Source organism: Astatotilapia calliptera, chromosome 3 (genome assembly GCF_964374335.1).
Source record: "Astatotilapia calliptera chromosome 3, fAstCal68.1, whole genome shotgun sequence".
NCBI lineage: Eukaryota > Metazoa > Chordata > Actinopteri > Cichliformes > Cichlidae > Astatotilapia > Astatotilapia calliptera.
In genome coordinates this window covers 17,741,318-17,769,022 of record NC_137424.1, presented here as the reverse complement: position 1 = coordinate 17,769,022, position 27,705 = coordinate 17,741,318, and the positions used below count along the sequence as shown (strand labels likewise).

General features: G+C 37.9%; 2 protein-coding genes and 1 long non-coding RNA gene across 5 annotated transcripts in view; 2 read left to right on the top strand and 1 right to left on the bottom strand.

The window, feature by feature from the left end:
• The window catches only part of LOC145425228 (protein TANC1-like), a 192,904-nt gene extending 172,950 nt beyond the window's left edge, over positions 1 to 19,954 (top strand). Inside the window, exon 11 of one of the 2 annotated variants that reach the window (XM_080298195.1) lies at positions 18,868 to 19,954. In XM_080298195.1, the coding sequence (XP_080154321.1) occupies positions 18,868 to 18,909 (42 nt within the window). In that variant the 3' untranslated portion in view covers positions 18,910 to 19,954. Of the gene's footprint in view, positions 1 to 6,677; positions 8,856 to 18,867 lie in introns of those variants that run through there. The other variant, XM_080298193.1, reaches the window with a different exon arrangement.
• A 1,778-nt stretch (positions 19,955 to 21,732) lies between these two features.
• LOC145425261 (uncharacterized) lies at positions 21,733 to 25,073 on the bottom strand. Its single transcript, XR_013905916.1, has 5 exons — positions 24,798 to 25,073; positions 24,072 to 24,676; positions 23,548 to 23,695; positions 23,099 to 23,186; positions 21,733 to 22,517 (listed from the first exon to the last, which is right to left on the bottom strand). It is a non-coding gene; the product is annotated as an uncharacterized LOC145425261 (long non-coding RNA).
• Positions 24,913 to 27,424, top strand: LOC145425248 (focadhesin-like). Of its 2 annotated transcripts, none has more exons than XM_080298279.1 (3): positions 24,913 to 25,069; positions 25,166 to 25,293; positions 26,405 to 27,424. In XM_080298279.1, the coding sequence occupies exons 1-3, from the start codon at positions 25,001 to 25,003 to the stop codon at positions 26,445 to 26,447; spliced, it is 240 nt and encodes a 79-aa protein (XP_080154405.1). In that variant the 5' UTR covers positions 24,913 to 25,000; the 3' UTR covers positions 26,448 to 27,424. The 2 variants fall into 2 exon arrangements, with proteins under 2 accessions (XP_080154405.1, XP_080154404.1); XM_080298278.1 differs by lacking the exon at positions 26,405 to 27,424 and adding an exon at positions 26,060 to 26,194.
• The last annotated feature ends 281 nt before the right edge of the window (positions 27,425 to 27,705 follow it).

Genomic DNA, 27,705 nt, shown 5'->3' with positions numbered 1-27,705 from the left:
ATACTATTTGTGCTAAAACATAGTATTTCTACTAAATGTAGTATTTATGCTTAATCATACTATTTCTGCTTTTTATGGGATTTGTGCCTAATATAGTATTTCTGCTTTTTATAGGATTTTTGCTCAAACATAGTATTTCTACTAAATGTAGTGTTTATGCTTAATCATCCTATTTCTGCTTTTTATAGGATTTGTGCTTAATATAGTATTTCTGCTAAATTATAGTATTTCTGCTTTTTATAGTATTTGTGCTAAAACATAGTATTTCTACTAAATGTAGTATTTATGCTTAATCATAGTATTTCTATCCGGTTGTTCAGTGATGACGCGACGAATCCTACTTCCGGGTCTAAAGTAGTCTGCGTTTAATATGGCTTTTGTGTTGTTAACATGTTTAATGTTATGTATTTTCTTCTATTTGATCTCAAAAAGCTCCTAAAACAGTCAGTGATCCCTGTTGACCTCCCTCGGCTTTTATTACCGCTAATCATTTATTTAAGCTCAGTTTTTAAAACCTTATGATGTAACTACAGCCCAGCCCATGCAGCAGTATATGAATGACTAACCTCGTATTGTGGATGGATTATCTCAGTTGTTCTCCTGGCTGAAGTTTGGTCCTTTTACAGCATCCTGCCATGCGATTACATTTATTCCTGACCACCGAGAACACTCACATTAACTTTTATCGAGTGGAAAAAAAGTTAGCTTGTTTATATTATGCTAACATAGCTGTGTCGCTAGCGGTCACGTAGCACATCATTATATACCAGCTAGCCCAACTTCAGTAACCCTACAAACGTCACTGCTGTTTAGTTTTCTGTCTTCATTTATGCTGGAAGTGATAGCAGAGCTGTACGTTTTAATTTGTTTCCAAAACCCCACAGTCAGGACATGCTATATTGTATTTAGATAGAAGCTAGCGAGCTAACTCCCTGCTAACTTCTAACTCCGTTAAATGTCATAAATTCCGTTTTCATGGATGCCTGGATGTTAAACTCAATTGTTACACCTGGTAGAGCAGAACGCTGATCATTTTATTAAAGATGAAAGACTTTAGACAGTTTTTCAACTCTCAGTAATCCCATAGTGATCGTTTGATATATGGACCTGCAGCGGAGTTTAGACCCAGACACGGCTAGTGACGTCAGACTGAACAACCGGATATATTTCTGCCAGGTCCCCAGGCAGCCAATCCTCTGTGAGGACTTAGACATTCAAATTTTCAAATCAGGGCCTGCACGGTTTCCCAGCCAATCATATATGTGTCCTGAGGCATTCAAATTTGCATATTGGGGCCTTCATGGCTTCTAAGCCAGCCAATCATATCTGAGGGCTGAGGAATTCAAATCCACAAATCAGGGCCTGCACGGCTTCCCAGCCAGCCAATCATATATGTGGCCTCAGGCATTCAAATTTGCATATTGGGGAATTCGTGGCTTCTAAGTCAACAAGTCATCCATGTCGTATATCTCTAAAAATTCACATTTTAATGATAAATTGTTAACACTGGAAGATTCCCCCATCTCTTCTGAACAAAACTGTGTAAGAATGACCGTTCTAGCCCCTACGGTTAGGAAATTATGGTCATTTGTTTGTGGGGAGTCCTCACTATGAGAAATAGGCTGCAATAATCCTGTGCCTCTCTGTGCTGCGTGTGTAAAAAGATGCACCTGTTTTGGCGGGAAAACGTAAACAGCCACTCTGATTGGTGGATTTAAATTCGGCAGCTCTCTCCCTCTGTGTCTGTCTGTGTGTGTTTGTGTGTGCGTGTGTGTGTGCGTGTGTGTGTTTGTGTGTGTGTGTGTGTGTGTGTGTGTGTGTGTGACAGAGAGAGAGAGAGAGAGAAAGCCTTTTAATGGGATGATCTCATTGTAAGATTCAAATTCAATATATTTAGACTGGTTGACTGAATTGGATCTTGTGTGTGTGTCTCTCTGTGCATGTGTGTTTCCTCATGTGTACATATTTATAATTGTGTGGCTGTCATAAATTTTTTTGCAGATTTTTGTCATTTAACTAGTATATTTGAGGGACCCTCAGCATGTTCAGCATTTTTTCAGCTGTCCATTTTGCTTTTCCAATTTTTCTGTTTAACTTATTACTATTGTGCTAAATCATACTATTTCTGCTATTTTATAAGATTTGTGCTTAATATACTATTTCTGCTTTTATAGGATTTGTGCTAAATATACTATTTCTGCTTTTTATAAGATTTGTGCGTAATATAGTATTTCTGCTAAATGTAGTATTTATGCTTAATCATACTATTTCTGCTTTTCATAGGATTTGTGCTTAATATAGTATTTCTGCTAAATGTAGTATTTCTGAATAATTATAGTTTTTCTACTAAATCATAGTACAGTATTTCTGCTTTTTATGGGATTTGTGCTTAATATAGTATTTCTGCTTTTCATAGGATTTGTGCTAAAACAAAGTATTTCTACTAAATGTAGTATTTATGCTTAATCATACCATTTCTGCTTTTTATAGGATTTGTGCTTAATATAGTATTTCTTCTAAATTATAGTATTTCTGCCAAATTATAATATTTGTGCTAAAACATAGTCTTAATTTAAAATTACAATATTCATAGTTCATCACAGTGTCTCTGGTAAATCACAATATTTCTGCTCTGTTGTACTATTTTTCTAAATCATAGTGTTTCTGTAATGTTTAAGTATTTTTGGCTAAATATATTCTTTCTGTTATCTTATACTATTTCTCCTAAATTCTTGTATTTTTGAGAAGTTATCATGTTTCTGGTAAGTTACAATATTTCTGCTAAATTCTGCTATGCTATTGTATTTCTGCCAAGTATTATGTTTCCTCTAAGATATTGCAGTTCTGCTAAGTTATTCCATTTTAGCAAACTTCTTTTGCTTCTGCAAAGTTTTTACAATTTCTGCAACTTTTCAGCTTTTTCAGCTAGTTTTTGCATACAGCTTCAGCTTTAAGCATCCACACTGCATTTTCGCAGGAAATGCAAATTTTTCTAGTTATTATTATTATTCTAGTTGCTTCCGTACACTTTTTGGCACTTAACTACTTCCACAATTTTCAGCCGATTTTCACCGTTCAAATTTTAAACTATTCTGCTATTTTTGCTCTTTCTTGCTACGATTTTTGCTATTTTTAACTATTATACTTTTTAAAATATTCCACTTTTTTCCTTTAATTTGTCCCATTGAAATGAATGGGAAACTTCTGCAATTCTGCTAAAATTTGCTTGTTTTTGAAACTTAACTACTTCCTCATATTTTCACCTAGAACAACCATTCAAACTTTAAAATGTTCATAAATTATTGGGCTATTCAGGTATGATTCAGCTTTTTGAAATCTTTTACTGTTTTACTTTTATGCCTCTTAAAGTTTTGAGTTGCAAAATTGTGATTTTTCACAAAATACATGCGTTGTTATGGTTGCTATGCTCTTGGCTTCCAGTGTGTCACTGAAGGTTTTGCAGTCTTCTCTTCATGTCCGAACAACTGTTTGCTACTTGCTCAATTTTCACTCAACTTCCACAAATTATACATCAAAACGTAGGTATTTTTGCTGGCTTTCAGAAAATGTCACTATCATTGTTGTGTGATTTATAGAATTTTTGCAAATCTCCTCAGACCAACACAAGGTCTCAAAACTCTCCATATAAAGTCAATGGAGAGCTTGTTCAAAATCATCGCTGGATTTCTGTAATGAGAGGCATATTCGAATCGTCATATCTCCTTAACGAAGCGACTTTAAGACATGAGGCTTGTCCCCGAATATCTTCAGACACCCCTGACGCTCACAATTCAAGAATTTCTTTCTCACCTATTACCGTTCTGAAATGAGTTGGACTTGTTTGAGGGTAGGAAATTCGTCCTTCGCTCAGATTTCTTCAGATTTAAAACTCTGGAAATGAACCACTTTTTTCTCTCGTCATAACTTTTTTTTGGATTTCCACAGAGACCTGAAAATTTCCATGACTGTTCACCAAAGCCTGCTGTCTCTTACGGTGAAAGAATGATATCGATACTCCAAATAGATTTCGAGTTACAAAGCGTTGTTTGAGGGCAAGTCAAGGCAGTTTTTGCTTCGCTCTACTCAGTTATGGTGCATTAGAAGTCAAATATCTTTAATAATTCATATTTTAATGATAAATTGTAAACACTGGAAGATTCCCCCATCTCTTCTGAACAAAACGGTGTAAGAATGACCGCTCTAGCCCCTACGGTTTGGAAATTATGGTCATTTGTTTGAGGGGAGTCCTCACTATGAGAAATAGGCTGCAATAATCCTGTGCATCTCTGTGCTGCGTGTGTAAAAAGAGGCACCTGTTTTGGCGGGAAAAAGTACACAGGCTCTCTGATTGGTGGATTCAAATTCAGCAGCTCCCAGGCTGACCTAGAAACTTACTTCTCTCTCCCTGTGCATTTTTTTGCTGATTTTTGTCATTTAACAAGTATATTTGAGGGACCCTCAGCATGTTCAGCATTTTTTCAGCTGTCCATTTTGCTTTTCCAATTTTTCTGTTTAACTGATTACTATTGTGCTAAATCATACTATTTCTGCTATTTTATAAGATTTGTGCCTAATATAGTATTTCTGCTAAATTACAGTATTTCTGCTTTTTATACTATTTGTGCTAAAACATAGTATTTCTACTAAATGTAGTATTTATGCTTAATCATACTATTTCTGCTTTTTATGGGATTTGTGCCTAATATAGTATTTATGCTTTTTATAGGATTTTTGCTCAAACATAATATTTCTACTAAATGTAGTGTTTATGCTTAATCATCCTATTTCTGCTTTTTATAGGATTTGTGCTTAATATAGTATTTCTGCTAAATTATAGTATTTCTGCTTTTTATAGTATTTGTGCTAAAACATAGTATTTCTACTAAATGTAGTATTTATGCTTAATCATAGTATTTCTATATATTTCTGCCAGGTCCCCAGGCAGCCAATCCTCTGTGAGGACTTAGACATTCAAATTTTCAAATCAGGGCCTGCACGGTTTCCCAGCCAATCATATATGTGTCCTGAGGCATTGAAATTTGCATATTGGGGCCTTCATGGCTTCTAAGCCAGCCAATCATATCTGAGGGCTGAGGAATTCAAATCCACAAATCAGGGCCTGCACGGCTTCCCAGGCAGCCAATCATATATGTGGCCTCAGGCATTCAAATTTGCATATTGGGGAATTCGTGGCTTCTAAGTCAACAAGTCATCCATGTCGTATATCTCTAAAAATTCACATTTTAATGATAAATTGTTAACACTGGAAGATTCCCCCATCTCTTCTGAACAAAACGGTTTAAGAATGACCGTTCTAGCCCCTACGGTTAGGAAATTATGGTCATTTGTTTGTGGGGAGTCCTCACTATGAGAAATAGGCTGCAATAATCCTGTGCCTCTCTGTGCTGCGTGTGTAAAAAGATGCACCTGTTTTGGCGGGAAAACGTAAACAGCCACTCTGATTGGTGGATTTAAATTCGGCAGCTCTCTCCCTCTGTGTCTGTCTGTGTGTGTGTGTGTTTAGTGGGAGAGAGAGGACCCTGCCCTTATTTGGCAGCATGTCATTGTAGGATTTAAATTGAATATAGTTAGACTGGTTGACTGAATTGGATCTTGTGTGTGTGTCTCTCTGTGCATGTGTGTTTCCTCATGTGTACATATTTGTAATTGTGTGGCTGTCATAAATTTTTTTTCAGATTTTTGTCATTTAACAAGTATATTTGAGGGACCCTCAGCATGTTCAGCATTTTTTCAGCTGTCCATTTTGCTTTTCCAATTTTTCTGTTTAACTTATTACTATTGTGCTAAATCATACTATTTCTGCTATTTTATAAGATTTGTGCTTAATATACTATTTCTGCTTTTATAGGATTTGTGCTTAATATAGTATTTCTGCTTTTTATAAGATTTGTGCTTAATATAGTATTTCTGCTAAATGTAGTATTTATGCTTAATCATATTATTTCTGCTTTTCATAGGATTTGTGCTTAATATAGTATTTCTGCTAAATTTAGTATTTCTGATTAATTATAGTTTTTCTACTAAATCATAGTACAGTATTTCTGCTTTTTATGGGATTTGTGCTAAAACAAAGTATTTCTACTAAATGTAGTATTTATGCTTAATCATACCATTTCTGCTTTTTATAGGATTTGTGCTTAATATAGTATTTCTGCTAAATTATAGTATTTCTGCCAAATTATAATATTTGTGCTAAAACATAGTCTTAATTTAAAATTACAATATTCATAGTTCATCACAGTGTCTCTGGTAAATCACAATATTTCTGCTCTGTTGTACTATTTTTCTAAATCATAGTGTTTCTGTAATGTTTAAGTATTTTTGGCTAAATATATTCTTTCTGTTATCTTATACTATTTCTCCTAAATTCTTGTATTTTTGAGAAGTTATCATGTTTCTGGTAAGTTACAATATTTCTGCTAAATTCTGCTATGCTATTGTATCTCTGCCAAGTATTATGTTTCCTCTAAGATATTGCAGTTCTGCTAAGTTATTCCATTTTAGCAAACTTCTTTTGCTTCTGCAAAGTTTTTACAATTTCTGCAACTTTTCAGCTTTTTCAGCTACTTTTTGCATACAGCTTCAGCTTTAAAGCATCCACACTGCATTTTCGCAGGAAATGCAAATTTTTCTAGTTAATTTTATTTTTTCCACAGTTGTGTAAATCAGTCTGTCTGTGGACTGCCAGCCAACACATCCACAACACCAACAACTCAGACAGCACAAAGCCTTTTAAGTTGGCGAGGCGTGATAGCAAATGCAGCGCAGGTACATCCATCTCACCTGCAGCAGCATCGCAGACCACGCCCCCCTCCACACCACTCTTTCCTCATAGTTGCTCGCCATCGTTGCGCTCAGAGGGTAGAAGGTCCCGATTGAAGTGCACAGGTAACTTCCCTTCACATTTCACCACAATGATCCTGTTAGTGAGAAGCCTGCCTTCATACTGGCAGCTGGGTTTCCTGGCTCCCTGATGCTTTAGCTTACATTTAATTATGCGAAACGTTGCGGTACTATACGTCATGCCGCTATTTTCATCGTACCTCCCATCACCTCTACAAATGGATTTGACCTTTGCTGGAATGCTGAGGATGAATGTGTTGGTTTCCTTACAACTGTTGTCAAGTTTGTAGATATTCCTATTTGATATTTCTGCGTTACACAGCTTTTCAGTCATCTTAGCATCTACATGCTGTCTTCTAAACTTTTCATAAGGTGTTTCTTCAGGTCGGTGCTCGCTTGGTAGAAAATTGTTCACTTTGGAAAATCCGGAAGCAAAGAGCAGCACGAGCATCGTGCAGACAAACAGTGTCTTCATCGTCTCCTGGAGAAGAAAACACATGGACATTTTTCCACATTAAGAATTTGGCAGATACATCCTTTTGGATCCTGAAGCTCAGTAAGTCGTCTTTGTGAGCTGCAAACACACACGACAAGAGGACTGATAGACCTTTTTCTTTAAATGAAAGAAGTCGTTTTATTTATAGTTTTCTTTTTTATTTATTTATAATCATATATATTACTTTGTTCTCTGTTTATTTTTTATTTTTCAACTGTTAGGACGATTTCTAAATATCCTGAACAAGCCTGATCTGGACGGCTCCTGGAAGCAGATTCAGGCGTGATGATGTCATTTTCAACTGGAAAAAGAAGCTTTGAAAAGCTGAAGTAGTTTAAATGTTTAGATATTTAACCTTGTTGTATTACTTTATATTTTATATTCATCGTATTAAGACATCAAGATATTTGTTTTTGCCTTAAAATTTTGTGTTTTAATTTATACTTTTTGTTATTCTTTTTTTTAATTTTGTCATTTTGCTTTTTTTACTTGATGTGATTTGGATAAATATATATTTATAGCTACAGATATATTGAGAGAGTTTTTCTCTGGGTTTCACAAGCCCATTTTATAGATAAAAGTCCAGGTCATAATAGATCCGGTTCATTAAGAACAAAGTTTAAATCCGATTTAATATAAAAGCCTTTCTGCACTCAGTTATTCTTTCCTGTCATATGTTTCAGTGTGCTCTGTAGTAACAATGACACACTGCAAAATAAAAATAATAAGACACTCACCTTTTTTTTCCTTTACTAATGATGATGATTAACCTGCAGTGGTTCAGGTATAAGTTGGTTGTCTGGAACAGCAGGTGATGAAGATGTGGTGAAGGGTCTGTGGTTCATGTATATAGTGGGTTCATTACATAACTGGATAGGCAACATCTGACAGTCAGTTTAAATAAGATCTTGTTGTATTTGAACACAAATCAGCAAAAACAGGTCTCTCACCGTGCAAATATACAGCTTACGTAAGTTTAGTGTGCTCACCGAATGCAGTGTTTAGTGTAGCAGCAGAATTATGACAGTTTATGGAGATGTTCAACGTGAGCCTGCTGCCCAGCTTTAAAAGGAAAATCATTTTAAATGATACATAATAAGTTCTTACCAAAAGAGGAATGCAGACGGAGATGAGCAGAGATCTCTTCTGCAGTTCAGATGCTGCTGTGAGTTCTAGTTCACTTCTGTCACAGAGGAACAAAGTGTGTTTGGATCTGGACACTTTGATTTTTATACTTCTGATCAGCACCACCTCAAATAATCCTTTGCATCCACACCTACATCACTGGCCCACCACTTCTAGGAAACTTTAACACTTCCCTGCTTGTGACTCAGAAAGATAATGCAAATATGATGACCACTGACCACAAGAACCTGCATGTAGATGCAGCCTGTTTTTCCACATCTGGCTTTAGAAAAAAAATTAATGCACAAACAAATAGATTTAAAATAAAAAGATGTGTTGGTATATTTTGACCTTTCAAATAAACTATTAACACTTCTTTTTCCCCCTTTCTAAGTATAATTTTTGGCAAATAAAGTGAATGTTTTGACCATTTGCAGTTAAAATGTTGAACAATCTTTTTATTTTTGTTTTACTACCAGTTGGTTGTAATAATTTCATATGAGGGTTTAAATGGATGTATAACAAAACAAAGGATAAAAGTATATATAAAAGTATATTTAATGAAGCTGATCGAACAACAGTGCAATATGGCATGATGACAGTGTTTACAATTTTGGCAGGAGAACAAAAGATAAATATTATAAAATACAAGACATGAAAATCTCAGAGGTCAGGGGTCGGGGGCCCAGGAAGTCTGACCCGCAGATTCCAGGTCTGACTTCGAGTACATAAAATATCATCTTTCTTGTGGGGAAGGAGCCTGAGTTAGAGCAGGAAGTTACACCATATTGATATTGTTGGGGTAGCCTCAATGCCAGTGTTGGACTCTCCAGTTTCCTTGAAGGAGGTTTGACTTTGTGCCATCGTTGGCTGGACTCTGTGCTCATTGATATCCCCGTATCAGTGAGTTAAGACACCATGCATTTATTTTCTGTGTGGCACACAACAAGAAAACAAGCCAAGAGAGAACACATCAGCCTCCAATGACAGTTTATTAAAAGGTTTATTGGAGGTTATTTGTTGTGTTATTGAACCTGTGTGCTAATGAAAGAGTGTCCTTAATAAACGTACTCCATAAGGAAGTGTGTTCACAAGTGCACAGAACACATTAGGGCACAGGTCAGTGATCGGTTTTACAATTGTATTGTCAGATCGATGGACACTTTCGGATACTTGGATATTCAGGTGATTAGAGGAGCAGAGATGATCAGCTGATCAGGATTTGGTGGTGTGTTGGATCAGGTGGTGGAGAGATACAGGACAGGCCTGACATACACAAACGTATAGTGAAGGTGCAGAGGCTCAGATCTGTGACATCGTCCCAGCTCAGTGTCCATATTTAGATGTAACAGTGCTATAGACTTTACCTGACAACTTGTATGAGTAATGTTTTCATCTCAGGCATGTCAATTTCATTTGTGAATATATTTTTAATACTTGTACAACAGATTTTTTTGAGTGTTAAATAGAAATTATATGCTGACATTGAAGTGATGGGTCGCACTCTTTAGTTCACCCCTGCTCTCGAAACAATGTAGGTGGTCCAGTTAACATATTTACATTTTTTCATTTGCTGTTTCACTTGCAAAATATTTCCAGTGTGACATTTGATCAGGTCTTGTAAACCTTGTCGTTAACCAAGCAGTCACTCCCAGGCTGCTGTGCTGATCACCGGATCTTAACTTCATTGTCACAGTGCACTCAGAACAAAACAGCCATGCAGAGATATGAGTCACAGTGACATTAAAACTGATGAAGACCGTCGTCGTTAGAACCAGCAAACTGAACGAACTAAAAAAGATCATCTAAATTCAACTGGTCTCAAATATCAGGATCTCAGTGTTAAGTCCATATTTTTGAAGTAGAAGCTTTTACTGGTTTTACTTAAGAAAAAGAAATAATAAGGAATTGTTTTGGAATTTGTCCAGGTTAACAGATGAAATCATGTTCAGTGCTTTGTCCTGTCAGTAAACACAGATTCTTTATTTGCACTGAATGGGACAGCATATAATTTCACTGCTTTTGGCGTAATGACAATAAAAGATCGTTTCAAAGTCTGACCTGCAAAGCCCGTCCACCCAGTGTCCTCCTCAGTCCTGCTGGTTGCATGATTGCTGTAGAAGTGCTAAACTACTGTGACCTGATTAATTGAACTGAGCTCACACTGCAATAACTAATCAGTGAGGTGGTAGTTAGGGGGTTAGGGTAGTTAGGGGGTTAGGGTAGTTAGGGGGTTAGGCTCGCCTGCATGAGCAGGCGAGCGGTAGCGGCGGGGGGGTGCGGGGGGGTGTAGGTGAAGCTCGTGAAGAACAAAATTCTGTACGAGCGGACGCAGTGAGTCCAATAACCAGGGGTAACTGGAAATAAGGTGTTGTAGGCTGGCATCCACAGTGTAAAGAGACACTTCTCCCTCATGCTCTAACAGCTGGTAAATCAATTTAGAAGCAGAGTCGATAACGGCCTCCTGAAGCTCCCTAGGTGGGGTGACTGCCGCTGGATCCATATCTGGCTGGTCCGTACTGTCACGGCGGGTGAGGAGAGCCGTGTGAAAATAATAAATGAGGATCCAATCGCAGGCAGTAGTGGAGAAGTGAAGGTGGTTTATTGAACACAAAAATAAATATGGACAAACAGCAAATGGAGCACGAAGTAAACTAGACTGGAAACAACTAAACTACAGAGCACAAACCTGGACAAGAACAAGCAGAGGAGATGGACAGCAGGGAGACCACACAGGCGAGAGATGGTGGCTACACAGACGGACCAGCAACTACAATGACAGAGGACACGACTTAAATACACAGAGAAACACAGGGGAATTACACACAGGTGGTGGACACAGCTGGGAATAATCACCAAGACGAGACAGAGGTCAAACTGAACACACTCACATGAGACGCAGACCTTCACAATAAAACAGGAACAAGAAACCATCACACTAAGACACAGACTCGACATAGAGAGAGAGACAGAAAATGACACATGGAACTAAACTAAACCTGCAAAAACATGACAACTCAAAATACTGGGTCAAACTGACCCAGAACCGTGACAGACTTTCTATAATGTTTTGCTTGAGCATGTCCTGCTTTTCTGTAATGTTATTTCTACAGCCTCTTATTTCTAACCTCTTGTGTACCTCTTTTCAACCACTGGGAGGCGCTACAGCTTCATTCCTTTCACACTAAGGCAGCGGTAGGGAACTCCAGGCCTCGAGGGCCGGTGTCCCTGCAGGTTTTAGACGTTCCCTACCCCTGCACTAAGGCCTTTGAAATCTTCATTAACACTGAGCTTGAAATTTCTATCAGTCGAATGCAAAGGAGTCCTGTGGTTGTAGGACAGAGGTAGGGAACGTTAATCTGCCATCATTTAGATTATTCATGTTTGCCTCTGTCTCCATATTCACGTCGTCCTTTGGTTCTGACATAGGGAGGGATTCAGGGTTTTCCCTTTCAGAGGTTCCTTCAGGGTTTCCTGACACTTCTTCATTTCTCAGGTTGCTTCCATCAGCCACGTTGTTTTGGGCTTCTAGAAGAGCCCGAGCATACGCCCGAGTAATCGGTCGTCTGGGTTCTTCAGCCACTCTTTTCTGTTTTTGCCCCCTTTTTTTCTTGCCTTTCACGACCACTTCTGTTTGAACTTGTGCCAGAGGACGTGTTTCAGGATTTGGTGTTTGGGCTTTTTTGAGGTCATTTTCCGATCTTTGCAAAACTGTTATATTTGGGCTCACGACCACTTCCATCTGTGCTTCTGCCATTTTATATGCATCTGCTTCAGCGTCTGCTTCTGCGTCTGCTTCAGCGTCTGCGTCAGCGTCTCTGTGTCTTCCTTATCTTGGTTTTAACAAACAGGTTGTTTTGTAGTTCTGCCACCAAAGAGTTGCTACAGTTGACTGAATTTCTCCTTCCAATGACAGAATGTGATGACATCACAAGCTTTGTGCCTTTGATGACATCACAGGCTTTGTGCATTTGATTCTGTGATTGGATAATTTGAAAATAAAATGTCCACAAATGTACTTTAAAAAAAGTCATTTTATTTTGTAGTATATGTTGAATTAACACTATAAAAGCTACTCGACCAGAATTGCAGTTAAAAATAAAACAAAAGCAAAACACAAGTTTTTATAAATGGTTGTTACAAACAAACCAAAGGAGAAGACGACTGTTTAGTGGAAAAATATTAGACATGCTCTCTCATAATAACTGTGTAATAATGTAAACTAAGACATGTCGAAAACATTGATATTTAGTTAAAGGTATTTAGTCAAACGATCCAATGACCAGCATGTTTTAGTGAATGTCTGTAGGCACTGGGAGCTTGGTGGTTGCCTAGGCGACAATATGTCATCTATGTTTTGTTTTTAATTCAGTTTCACTGGTGAAACTAAGAAACAACAGGCTGTAGAGGGACACGTTAACAGAGCTTTACTAACTCTTACTGTCATATCCAGTGTGGACAAATCTGTATAGATTCATATTAATATATTAATCATTCATTTGAATAACCAAGGATGCAAAATAAAAATCACAGGAGAGTTTATGAGACCAGGTCAAGTTCAGAGACACACGTTTAGCAGAGGTGAAGCCTCGAGGACAGCTGGCAGCTACACCCATGTATGACAGCACCCACCTGTCACAAAGAGCAGCCTTTCCATGCCTGACTCTGCATAATTGTCAGCATCCAAGCATTTTAAATGAGTCATCATCCTCAGAAATCATCCTTTGCACAGTTGTTATGAAGAGAAAAATAAACTTTAGAGCTGAAAATCAGATATGAACCGTGATCTGGGAGGGGAAGGGCACCTGCTGCCAGACAATGTTCACCTTGGAAAAAGTCAAAAGTGGTTTATAAATTTTGCCACAGGTCTGTTTGTCAGAGGGAGTTAGGCCATTGCTTCATAATTAAAGACTGATTAAGATGATTCATATTTTCTTAAAGGTTCTTTTTAGACCTCACCTTTTACACCTGCATTGAGTTGCTGCCATGTGATTGGCTGATCAGATATTTGCATTAATGAGTATTTGAACAGATCTACCTAATGAAGTTTTATATTTATGATGAAAATGCTTTGATGGTTCATACCTATGAAGTTACAGTATATCTGAAGAGCCTTAAAATATTTTTTTTACCATAGTAAACTTCAAAACAGACTTTATTATATGATATAGTTTTAAAAAAGGATAACAATTGACTTCAGCATAATATAAAATAATGTGTTTTCCCGATACCTGATTTTTAGCACTATGTATGCATTGGTCAACTTTCAGATCTATGAAGTTCAGCTCAGTTATCTATGTTTTCATTTTTAGTTTCCATTTGCATTTAGATGCACGGCCGATTCTCTGATGTGTGATCTGTTTCTACCTGTGCTGATGCTAGCAGGACTAAAGCTGATCAAGCAGCAGTAAATATGTGAAGCAAGGCTGAAGGATACACTCATAAAATGAACAGAATTATAAGAATATAACAGCACGAGCACTGCAAATGCAACTAAAACATGTTGACATCAAATGGTATGTTATTTGAAATCTATATGAAATAATGACACATCTATGTTTTCCAATTTATTTTATTTATTAATTTTATTTTTTCCACAGTTGTGTAAATCAGTCTGTCTGTGGACTGCCAGCCAACACATCCACAACACCAACAACTCAGACAGCACAAAGCCTTTTAAGTTGGCGAGGCGTGATAGCAAATGCAGCGCAGGTACATCCATCTGACCTGCAGCAGCATCGCAGACCACGCCCCCCCTCCACACCACTCTTTCCTCACAGTTGCTCGCCATCGTTGCTCTCAGAGGGTAGAAGGTCCCGATTGAAGTGCACAGGTAACTTCCCTTCACATTTCACCACAATGATCCTGTTAGTGAGAAGCCTGCCTTCATACTGGCAGCTGGGTTTCCTGGCTCCCTGATGCTTTAGCTTACATTTAATTATGCGAAACGTTGCGGTACTATACGTCATGCCGCTATTTTCATCGTAGCTCCCATCACCTCTACAAATGGATTTGACCTTTGCTGGAATGCTGAGGATGAATGTGTTGGTTTCCTTACAACTGTTGTCAAGTTTGTAGATATTCCTATTTGATATTTCTGTGTTACACAGCTTTTCAGTCATCTTAGCATCTACATGCTGTCTTCTAAACTTTTCATAAGGTGTTTCTTCAGGTCGGTGCTCGCTTGGTTGAAAATTGTTCACTTTGGAAAATCCGGAAGCAAAGAGCAGCACGAGCATCGTGCAGACAAACAGTGTCTTCATCGTCTCCTGGAGAAGAAAACACATGGACATTTTTCCACATTAAGAATTTGGCAGATACATCCTTTTGGATCCTGAAGCTCAGCAAGTCGTCTTTGTGAGCTGCAAACACACACGACAAGAGGACTGATAGACCTTTTTCTTTAAATGAAAGAAGTCGTTTTATTTATAGTTTTCTTTTTTATTTATTTCTAATCATATATATTACTTTGTTCTCTGTTTATTTTTTATTTTTCAACTGTTAGGACGATTTCTAAATATCCTGAACAAGCCTGATCTGGACGGCTCCTGGAAGCAGATTCAGGCGTGATGATGTCATTTTCAACTGGAAAAAGAAGCTTTGAAAAGCTGAAGTAGTTTAAATGTTTAGATATTTAACCTTGTTGTATTACTTTATATTTTATATTCATCGTATTAAGACATCAAGATATTTGTTTTTGCCTTAAAATTTTGTGTTTTCATTTATACTTTTTGTTATTATTTTTTTTAATTTTGTCATTTTGCCTTTTTTACTTGATGTGATTTGGATAAATATATATTTATATCTACAGATATATTGAGAGAGTTTTCCTCTGGGTTTCACAAGCCCATTTTATAGATAAAAGTCCAGGTCATAATAGATCCGGTTCATTAAGAACAAAGTTTAAATCCGATTTAATATAAAAGCCTTTCTGCACTCAGTTATTCTTTCCTGTCACATGTTTCAGTGTGCTCTGTAGTAACAATGACACACTGCAAAATAAAAATAATAAGACACTCACCTTTTTTTTCCTTTACTAATGATGATGATTAACCTGCAGTGGTTCAGATATAAGTTGGTTGTCTGGAACAGCAGGTGATGAAGATGTGGTGAAGGGTCTGTGGTTAATGTATATAGTGGGTTCATTACATAACTGGATAGGCAACATCTGACAGTCAGTTTAAATAAGATCTTGTTGTATTTGAACACAAATCAGCAAAAACAGGTCTCTCACCGTGCAAATATACAGCTTACGTAAGTTTAGTGTGCTCACCGAATGCAGTGTTTAGTGTAGCAGCAGAATTATGACAGTTTATGGAGATGTTCAACGTGAGCCTGCTGCCCAGCTTTAAAAGGAAAATCATTTTAAATGATACATAATAAGTTCTTACCAAAAGAGGAATGCAGACGGAGATGAGCAGAGATCTCTTCTGCAGTTCAGATGCTGCTGTGAGTTCTAGTTCACTTCTGTCACAGAGGAACAAAGTGTGTTTGGATCTGGACACTTTGATTTTTATACTTCTGATCAGCACCACCTCAAATAATCCTTTGCATCCACACCTACATCACTGGCCCACCACTTCTAGGAAACTTTAACACTTCCCTGCTTGTGACTCAGAAAGATAATGCAAATATGATGACCACTGACCACAAGAACCTGCATGTAGATGCAGCCTGTTTTTCCACATCTGGCTTTAGAAAAAAAATTAATGCACAAACAAATAGATTTAAAATAAAAAGATGTGTTGGTATATTTTGACCTTTCAAATAAACTATTAACACTTCTTTTTCCCCTTTTTAAGTATAATTTTTGACAAATAAAGTGAATGTTTTGACCATTTGCAGTTAAAATGTTGAACAATCTTTTTATTTTTGTTTTACTACCAGTTGGTTGTAATAATTTCATATGAGGATTTAAATGGATGTATAACAAAACAAAGGATAAAAGTATATATAAAAGTATATTTAATGAAGCTGATCGAACAACAGTGCAATATGGCATGATGACAGTGTTTACAATTTTGGCAGGAGAACAAAAGATAAATATTATAAAATACAAGACATGAAAATCTCAGAGGTCAGGGGTCGGGGGCCCAGGAAGTCTGACCCGCAGATTCCAGGTCTGACTTCGAGTACATAAAATATCATCTTTCTTGTGGGGAAGGAGCCTGAGTTAGAGCAGGAAGTTACACCATATTGATATTGTTGGGGTAGCCTCAATGCCAGTGTTGGACTCTCCAGTTTCCTTGAAGGAGGTTTGACTTTGTGCCATCGTTGGCTGGACTCTGTGCTCATTGATATCCCCGTATCAGTGAGTTAAGACACCATGCATTTATTTTCTGTGTGGCACACAACAAGAAAACAAGCCAAGAGAGAACACATCAGCCTCCAATGACAGTTTATTAAAAGGTTTATTGGAGGTTATTTGTTGTGTTATTGAACCTGTGTGCTAATGAAAGAGTGTCCTTAATAAACGTACTCCATAAGGAAGTGTGTTCACAAGTGCACAGAACACATTAGGGCACAGGTCAGTGATCGGTTTTACAATTGTATTGTCAGATCGATGGACACTTTCGGATACTTGGATATTCAGGTGATTAGAGGAGCAGAGATGATCAGCTGATCAGGATTTGGTGGTGTGTTGGATCAGGTGGTGGAGAGATACAGGACAGGCCTGACATACACAAACGTATAGTGAAGGTGCAGAGGCTCAGATCTGTGACATCGTCCCAGCTCAGTGTCCATATTTAGATGTAACAGTGCTATAGACTTTACCTGACAACTTGTATGAGTAATGTTTTCATCTCAGGCATGTCAATTTCATTTGTGAATATATTTTTAATACTTGTACAACAGATTTTTTTGAGTGTTAAATAGAAATTATATGCTGAAACTGAAGTGATGGGTCGCACTCTTTAGTTCACCCCTGCTCTCGAAACAATGTAGGTGGTCCAGTTAACATATTTACATTTTTTCATTTGCTGTTTCACTTGCAAAATATTTCCAGTGTGACATTTGATCAGGTCTTGTAAACCTTGTCGTTAACCAAGCAGTCACTCCCAGGCTGCTGTGCTGATCACCGGATCTTAACTTCATTGTCACAGTGCACTCAGAACAAAACAGCCATGCAGAGATATGAGTCACAGTGACATTAAAACTGATGAAGACCGTCGTCGTTAGAACCAGCAAACTGAACGAACTAAAAAAGATCATCTAAATTCAACTGGTCTAAAATATCAGGATCTCAGTGTTAAGTCCATATTTTTGAAGTAGAAGCTTTTACTGGTTTTACTTAAGAAAAAGAAATAATAAGGAATTGTTTTGGAATTTGTCCAGGTTAACAGATGAAATCATGTTCAGTGCTTTGTCCTGTCAGTAAACACAGATTCTTTATTTGCACTGAATGGGACAGCATATAATTTCACTGCTTTTGGCGTAATGACAATAAAAGATAGTTTCAAAGTCTGACCTGCAAAGCCCGTCCACCCAGTGTCCTCCTCAGTCATGCTGGTTGCATGATTGCTGTAGAAGTGCTAAACTACTGTGACCTGATTAATTGAACTGAGCTCACACTGCAATAACTAATCAGTGAGGTGGTAGTTTAAGTACTTCATTACCAAAATGTATAAATGAAGTACATCAGAAGATGTTGGGGAAGAAGCACTTCACCGGGTGGGCCTGGACCCCCGAGGCCTGTCCCTGTGCCGACCTCGTCTGAGTCTAAAAGATTTATAAGATAGAGCTCATCAAAAGACTAAGATATGAATATAAACATGATATTTGTCAGTTTAATTTAATGTTAAGTTGAACTGGAGTTAACCAGAATCCTTTACTCTTCCAACTCCTCTACTTTGTCTAACAGTTAGCTTAGCTTAGCCTAGCCAAGTTTTCTTTGCAAAATTGCTAATTGCATGGTTTCAAATTGCAGTTTTGATTTTAAGTGGACTAATTGTTCAGACCTGCTCTGGGGCCTGTCTGAAGTATTAAATTGACATATATTTGTCTCAACACCTACGCAGGAGAACTTTTTTGTAAGTGTGAAATGGAAAATAGAAGAAGAAGTAGAGATGTGGGTGTTCCTATTTACATGTTTTTATTTTCTGTTTCTTTAGCCAAACATGTTATTTGATCAGAGCACCTGCCTGTACACCTGCTGTTAACCAAGCAGTTATTTTCAAGCTGCTACACTGATCACAAAGTCAGGACATATGAATGCCAGGAAGTGTCCAGTGTCACGTACTGATATTAATGACAACAATGATGGGTCAAAGCAACATATGATGAACATTTATTACGATATCCTGATAAATGTAATGCAGCGGGATAACTTCTACAGTTATTATGTTAGTGATGATGCCTCTTTGCTTTTCATTTATTCACAGCTTTGTGGCGTACGATGGAGTGTCAGGGCCACATTAAGATGATAACCTGCCACGGCTGCAGTACCCTCTACAACACGGCTTGTGTCGATGATTTAGTGAAGCAAACTGATCAGCTGTCTCATTGTGTCTTTTGTGTGTTTGGTTTTGTGTTTTCAATGAACTGAAAGCCCTCTTTAATGCACGAGGGTGTGACCATCCACATCCTCTCATCTGTCCAGTGTCAGCCATTCATTTTGTGCAAATAGTCAAGTCTTTCAAGTGTGCGTGCTTTTCCTTCTGACCGTCAGGCACCATCCTCATACCTGTTCTGGTAAATCCAGTCCTGGAAGACACAGCTCACCTGGAATCTGTGTTCATGTTATAAAATGTTACATTTCATTAGAAGTTGGTTGTATTCCAGTTTTATGTTGCAGTTTTCACTTTTGAAAGGGAAGGTTAGTCCAGCTCAGTCAGATGCTGAATGCTCTCTTTCAGTACGTTGTTGTATTAAACGATGACTCAGCAGACGACACATTGTAGCCATGTTAAAAATCATGCAACAGACCCTTGGTCACGATGTCATTGTGGGGATGTCTAAAGGCTGGGTTCCTTCTAATAACTGTAACAAGTGTTTATGGCGCTCCTTGTGATGCTGGGTCAAAGTTCAGCCTCTGAAGACCTCGACTTGTTTGAAGTTATCCACAGGGTGCGAGGTCCACTTCAAAGGTGTTCTATGTTAGATGTTGGTCAGGTTAATCAAAATGGAAACTGTTGAACGTTTCAGAAGTTTACACATTAACCAACATGGTCCAGCACTAAACATCGTAAAGCCTTTAGTTTTTGAAGAGAGGATGCTGCCATCAAATTCAAAATGGGCTAATATTTTTCTTTAAATGTTTCATTTTCTCACTTTGTTTAAAATACTGGTTTATAGGATTTGCAAATGATTGCATTCTGTTCTTAATCATATTTAACACAGCGGATCAAACGTGGGGAAGTGGGTGTTATATTCAGATTGTGGGATACATTTAGGAAATGTAAAACTTTTGATGTTAATGTTGTTTATTTGCAGGGTTTAAAAATAAATGTGTTTACTGTTTGAAACTCATACTTGGGGCGATCGTGGCTCAAGAGTTGGGCGTTCGTCTTGTAATCGGAAGGTTGCCGGTTCGAGCCTCGGCTTGGACAGTCTTGGTCGTTGTGTCCTTGGGCAAGACACTTCACCTGTTGCCTACTGGTGGTGGTCAGAGGGCCCAGTGTCCGGCAGCCTCGCCTCTGTCAGTGCGCCCCAGGGTGGCTGTGGCTACAATGTAGCTTGCCATCACCAGTGTGTGAATGGGTGGATGACTGGATATGTAAAGCGCTTTGGGGTCCTTAGGGACTAGTAAAAGCGCTATATAAATACAGGCCATTTACCATTCTACTCTTCGTGGCTACTTAACCAAGCTAACAGGGTGGACAGTCTGAGGAGCTGGGAAAGAAAAGCGTCTGAACTGCTTTAAGTTTCTTGAAGATGTTTTATTCAAGAAGTTTCTTCAGTTTTTGTTTTTTAATAAACACCATATACACATTTAAGTTCAGGTTTTAGCAGATATAACACGTTACAGTTAGCACGTAAGAGATTTGGGAGAAAATTCTTTAAACATAATTTACAAGAAACTTTTATTTGTGACATACGTATCTATTGACATATAAAAGACAACTGAACAAAGGCTAACTAACATCTTGGCAATAAAACAGAATAAATAGAGAATATTAGTATTTATACATATATAAAACTCTCTGTCACGACCTTTACAATGTTTTTGCAGGTGGAATGAGAGACATGAATAAAGTGCAATATGCAGTAAATGGAACGATGTGCATTGATGTTACAGATCGTGAAAAGTAGTGAAGTGAATTTGTTCATAACAAGCAAAAATCAAATATGGTTGAAACTGACCACTAAATGCTAACCAGAGGTGTCAAAAGTGCACATTCTTACTGAAGTTTAGATGCCTCGGGGGTCTGACCACACAGTTTTCTCCGTGTGAACACAGACAGTGGTTCTTGTACCCAGTTTGTAGGAGCTGGGATTGGACTCCACCACAGCAGCCTCTGTGTGGGATAGATGCAGTGCTCTGTACACTGAAAAAAATATGTTGTTGGATTTACTTAATTCAATGGTGGACATTTGTTGCACACAGATGTTTTGCTTTGGCAGCAACTTAAACAATTGAGTTAAATTAACACAATTTATTCATGTTCAATAAACCTGTGCAATTTGTGTTGATAAAATGTGACTTAAACATGTTTTGATGAAGTAATTTGAGCTCTTGAAATATTTTAATCCTTCACAATTTTCTCACTTTATCCCAACACCATTCAATAACTTTTACCCAATACTACTTGGTCACTTAAATACTACATGTTATCTTCAAATTACATTTTGCTATTATATTCTAGTATCAAATACACAATTTTCAAATGGAGGCCTTATAACAGATTATATTGTTCTCTTCCAAGATGGTTGCTGGCATCCACCAGTAACCTTTCAAAACAAAATGTCTAATTTCACTGCATTGACAGTAGGTAAAGAATTAAACTGACATTACTCCACTACTGAATCTATATAAACCAACAGTTAAATAATGTCAGTTCTTCCGTGTTCTCTGGAATCAATCACAGCAAAGAAATTAGACTCTTTCTTTTGAAAAATGTTGGGAAAGAACAATACAAAACATTCTATTTAAGGCCTCTGACGTCAAGATTCAGTTAAACAACAATTATAACTAAACAATTTGAGGTAATGTTAGTTTCCATTAACATTAAATTAGGTTACTGAATTGGCAAACACCTTCCTATTAACATTACCCATTTTACCCCAATAACTAAAGAAATTAGCACTTGCAGGTCAAAACCTTTATTCAAGAGATGCAAAAATAACATTGATACGGTGAGTGACTGTCAAAAATTACGGCACTGATCATACTGTGACATCTTGGTTCAAAACAGCAAGCTTAGAAATATTCAACGTTCCTTACTTCAACTGAATGAAACTGAAAATACCATTTCACACGGCCCATATGGGATATTTAGACTGCATAACTGTTCATGCTACATCTCTTCACTAGTAAAAGAAAGAAAAAATACAAAGAGAAATTTAAAAATGCTGCCAAACAGACAGAGAACTTGTACAGAGCAAAAGGAAAAACAAACAACAACAACAACAAAAAAACGGCTCGTCCTCATGGCAGTTGCAGTGTATATAAAAATGAACCCTGCGATCTGTTCCTGGAATTGAGCTTCAAAAATGCAGCAGAACAAGTGTGAGATTTAAATGTCTTCTCACCTAGAGCTGGTCACCTCACATGCATAACAGTGAGCTTCGTTGCAGGAGCAGTTTTGTCTTAGTTGTGAGCTTTTCTTGAGAGCTGAGTTGCTTCCAACTCAATTACCACCCTTTGAATCACCTCAAAAGTGTAGCAGAGTTGTGATGGGTAACTCATATTGAAGGAATAAAAAAGGTCCAAACAGCATGGCTACTGCAAAGGTCACGTTATCCAGATCTTGAAGAACTACTATACCCTCGATGATGATGCCAACGTCAGAAAAGTCATTGCCTGGTGCATCCTCTGGAGACAGATGTTCATTGTGGTTTTCTCAATCTGTGCAGTGGCCTCAGTCAAGTCCTGGTTAAACACAAAACATTTCTTTAAGATTCCTTTTTAAACTCATCTCTTTTGAATCTACCAGTTCTAATGTTAGAGTAATTTAAACCAATGCAAGCAACATAGTAAATAGCTATAGCCAAAGAGTGGCCTGCCATGCTGCCATTCATGGTCTAACAGAGTTTCTAAGAGAGGGTGAAAAACATAATTTCAAATGCTTTACATTAGTTTTTCTTAGAAAGACACCGGCCCATCAGAAATCCAGGTTTTGTCACTCAGAAGATGTTAGAATTTAGACTTTCAGCCCCACAATTTGGTTAGCTGTTGGTCTTTTTTTTTTTCAAACAAAAGCTAATGTAAATATTGGTGGGATTTTCCTTTGTTCACTAGAATGACAAATTTAAAGTTTTTTCACACTGATGTGACCCCTAATACAGGGGTGGGGCCTCAAGGGCCGGCGGCTGAGTTCACTACCAGGCCTCATGTGAACTTCAAATTATTAAAGAGGACTACTGGTCCTAACTGGTCCAATGAGGATCAAGTGGATAACTAAATGCATTTTAAAATGTTGCAAAGCCACAATCTACTCATAAAACACTCACCATGAACTCCTGCACCAAGATGTTGCAATTGTCTTTCACACAGATGCGGAGCACTTTGATGAGACTCCCTTTGAGCATTAATGTCATCCTAAAGTATTATAACAAAGAAAACAGAGATTTGTGAACTTTTCAGTAGCAGAGAAGAAAATGATCCCAGACCAAAACTTAAACCAGTCAACATGCAACACCAGCATCTACAAAGCAATATCAAAAGTTCCTGTTTGACATCAACTTTATGGATATATAGTTTCCAGAACATTTATTTTTTTAAAAAGATCAATTTTTCTCAGTGGGCCAGTAAATGCATGACGAAAATTATGGCATCCTTTCGGTGGAATCAGTACTCACAGGTAATAGTTGACTGTTTCAATGGATGCAGCATAAAAATCTTTTACTGACCTAATGCAATACATATACACTTTGTAGTTAAAGAATTTTAAAGTTCTTACTGTCATCATGGCAGCTACATCCTTTAGCTTTGTGCCCTGTTCCCCCGATCACTTTGCAAACACTTTCAGCAGACTGTCAGAGAGAAACTCAGCTCCGTCAGAAACCTGTAAAGGCATGGTTGGGATGCACTGGAATGCTGCATTTCATCTGAAATGACATAAAATTATTTTGAAATAACAGCAGGCACTGTGCTTGGTTAATAATCAGTAATGTTTTGTTGAATAAAAACTGTGTTTCCAGATCTTATGGGATTAAAAAAATCCAAAGATGTTTATTTCTGATTTGCAACCCAAGAACCCACAAGTTACAACCTCATTTTAGTTCAAGTGTGCATTAATGTGAGTCCAGTAATCACCTTTCTGACAATACATACAGGTATAAGTCAAACCTATGGCAGATTTTGGATTTCTCAGTTGTATTAATAGGGTGGTCTATTTGAGTATGCATGCACCTAATAATTATAAAAAACCTATTATAATTAAGTTACAGAAACCTTAAGCGAAAATAGAATATACTTTCTTACCATAACACCTTGAACCCACAATCCATCAGCTGACTCCTGGTGAAATGCAGAATAGATGTGGTCTCTCAATGTGCATCAACAAAAACAAAAGGACAGCAGGTGAGGGCAGGAGGGGTAGGGATGTAAGCTAGCATAATACCGCTGATGATATTAGCTAAAGCTGTTCAATGTCCAAAATCTCACTAACACCACGGTGCAGTAAATACACAATGTAACTGAAGAGTCAGTTGACAAATCTATTCACACAGAAAACCAAATTATGTTATGAGTGCCTCGTAATTAGGTTTAATGTGATATTACGGCTCTTGTGCCAAAGACAAATTCAAATGAAAAAGCGCCAATTCTTTGATAACAGATAAAACAGCAAATAAGCTAACGGCTCTTTTTTAGCATGTTACATGGCGGCACTTTAGACGTTTAACTACATTTGGCTGAAATATGGTAAATATTAATTCAAAAAATCAAGACATACCAAAAAACGTAGAGTTGGCTGCTTGACTTGACTGAGATGGATGCATTTTTTAAACCACGATCCAAAGCCCGCGAGATGAAATCACGCGTGGTTTCACGAGATTTAACGTTGCTATCTTATTGACTTACTTCACCTGAACATGATATAAACAATTTAATACACCCTTTCTGCATATCATGTAGTTTTTACACTATATAGTTACATTTATCTTTAAAACATGAGGCAATTGTGTTAAATACATGCAAGATGCTTACATAAATCCAAGAGATGGCCAGTCCCTTTTTTTCAGTGTAGTATAAAGCACTCTGTCAGGAAGCTGGACTCTCCAAACCAGCAGTCATCGTCTAACATCTGCCTTCTTCAGCTGTAACCGTGTGTTTCTCTTGTAAACTTGGCTCTGATCATATGTGCTGTAATATTCCAGCTTTGCTTCCCGATCGTGCTGCACAGTCTGCACATGCTGGCCGGCTCCCCCAAGCTGAGAGCAGTGGGACTGCGCCTCATGACCGCTCTGTGGAAAAAACAGGTTTGCAATAATAACGCATTACTATAAATGTCATATTCATGTGTTCAAAGCTTCTGTTTGTTTTTGATTGTGTGCTGCTTTGGTCATGTCTGTAAGGACCGGGTCTACCCAGAGCTGCAGCGTCTAATGAGCCAGCAGGACAGCAGGGTGGTGCTGGGGAGGGACGCCCAGTGGGAGCAGATCCTGGCCAGGGCCGCCTGTGTCAGGGACATCTGCAGAGAGAGGTGGGTCCTCCCATACTTACAGAAACAGTGGGCACTTCCTACATTCACTGGTTCATTCATTCAGTGGACTTTGCATGCACAGTGTAGACAGTGTGAGCTTCCAACACCAGGATTCTTCATCTTCCCTTCTAATGAGTAATAATCACTGACTGGACTCTTCATAGATGTTTCTGCTCAGCAAGCTGATGAAAGTTCAGAAAAATAGAAATATTTGTTTTTTCAGTCACATCCAATCAACTTTGCTTGTTAAGATAAATGAATGCACTTTGTAGCTTTGCAGTGAATGAAGCCTCAGCTCGACGCTCCACTGAGTCCCTGTTTCTCTAAAAATCAGCAGGAGTCCAGTTTTAAATATTTCTGTACAAATGTCCAGAGCAGCTACACGTGCCTGAATCCAGAAGGATCAAAGTCTTACAAAGTTCAGTTCAAACAGAGAGACTGAGAGGCAGCTAACTTCCTGTCTCTGCCAGACTATCAAAATAAAAGCATACATTTGAAGCAAAAGAAATCAAACTATGTCAGTCTGTAAGCACTGCTTCCCATATAATACAACTCTAAGCAAGTGAGCCATAACTTTATACTTTTAACCTTTAACCCAAAAACTATGTTGATCATATAAACTCCACAAACTGCATCCAGGCTCCTGCACACGTCCTTTACATGTTAGCTGTTAGCTAATGCTTGTCAGTTTTTGTGAACTGGCCTTTATGTGTGTTGATGAAATAAAACGATGATTTTATTTGATTATTTCCTTTGTTCTAACCAGCTGGTGCACACTGTCCATCGTCCCGGGGCCTGTTACGCCTGCTAACATGTACATGCAGCTTTTTTAGCAGCATTAGTGAAAACCTGGGAAACCCTCTGGATGGATGCTACCGTACAAATTTAGCAAATCATTGAGCTGTTTCTTGTTTTCACAAATGCTTACGTTTGCTTTTATTGTAAAACATTTGCAGCCATAAGAGTTTGCAATGATAAGAAGCTGTGTTTGGCATTTACTTACTTACACGTGTCCTGGCACTTTTAATGCTTTTTTCTTAAATAAAAATGGTAACAAAATTAGAAGAAACACATTTCCCACTTTGTTCACGCTGATGTGTGTGTTAACCAGGCCTTACCAGCATGCAGGGGACATGGTGGCTAAACCTCCTTAGGAAACTCAACTCCTTTGGAGTCAGCACACCCATCATGATGACTTTTTACTACGTCTTCCTGGAAAGCATCATGACCTTCTCCATCACCTGCTGGTCCCACTCTCTCAGCCTTCATACAGGAACAGACTGCAGCATCAGTGTGCTCTAAAATCATTGGCCTGCCTGTCAGAACTCTGGCAGGTTTTCATCAACAGGCCCTTAGACAGGCAGCCAAAATCATCAACGACCCCTCTCACATTCTTCACCCTGCATTTCAATGGCTCCCCTCTGGGCGACGCCTCCGCTGCATTTCCTGCAGGACTGAGAGGAGGAGGAGCGCCACCTTTGTCCCCAAAGCAGCTCTGCTTTTTAACTCCAGCTGATAAGAACATTTCCCACACCAGAAACATAAACTACACTCTTATACTACCAACACTTTACTCACTTTTAGTCACTTACAGTTATTTATTCACCTTCAGTCACTTTAATTTTAAAACTGTGTAATTTTAAAACTGTATATATGTATTTATTATCTCACTTTTATTGTGCTTATCTTCAACGTCATGCTGCTCTGTTGTATGTTAATTGGCCCTTGGGGATAAATAAAGTCTCTCTGATTCTGATCTTGTTTTTTTATATATTGGTAGTTTGATAGGTTTTGTATTTGTTTTCTTTTACATCATATTAAAATGTATAAATATATAGATTTAAATATATTTGTGTATTCATGTTGGATTGTGTTTGGTTTTCTTTTATTTCTGCAGTGGTTGTTGTGTATTACTATTTAGATTGTCTTTTTCCATTATTGTAATTGTGTATAAAGTTTGATTTGAATGAAGGTTACACTCAAATGCTTTCAGTGTTGCTGTGTTGAGTGTTTTCATGTTTAATGTTTGTATGGAAGACACAGAAAGACATTCGGCTAAAGAAATCTGTGCTAGAGTGACTTTAAAAAAATAAATAAACAGAATGTAAATAATGATGTTTAGTGTTTGAGATGGAAGCTGTTTCTACAGGATCCTGATGGACACTCAAAGCTTTTAGAAAATGTCCTCATTAGTTGTTTGCAGCAGAATATCAACCGATGTGAACCAAAACAACAAAAGTGCTCTGCACATGTGTGTGAGACTACAAATTCTAGAATCAGAACTGCTGATTTCATTATTCTGAACTTTTAAAGGCAGGTTTTGTATCTGAGAGCAGGGACACTTGCTGTGTTCAGTGTGACTCGTCTCTGCAGAAGGTCAGGGCTCTGATAGTTGCAGTTAGCGGGTGACTT

Excerpts from the sequence above, each read along its gene's own strand:
- LOC145425248 (XM_080298278.1), top strand. The coding sequence starts at position 25,001 with ATGCTGGCCGGCTCCCCCAAGCTGAGAGCAGTGGGACTGCGCCTCATG. Across the intron at positions 25,070-25,165 it reads CCGCTCTGTGGAAAAAACAG|GACCGGGTCTACCCAGAGCT; the intron begins GTTTGCAATAAT and ends CATGTCTGTAAG. Across the intron at positions 25,294-26,059 it reads AGGGACATCTGCAGAGAGAG|CTGGTGCACACTGTCCATCG; the intron begins GTGGGTCCTCCC and ends TGTTCTAACCAG.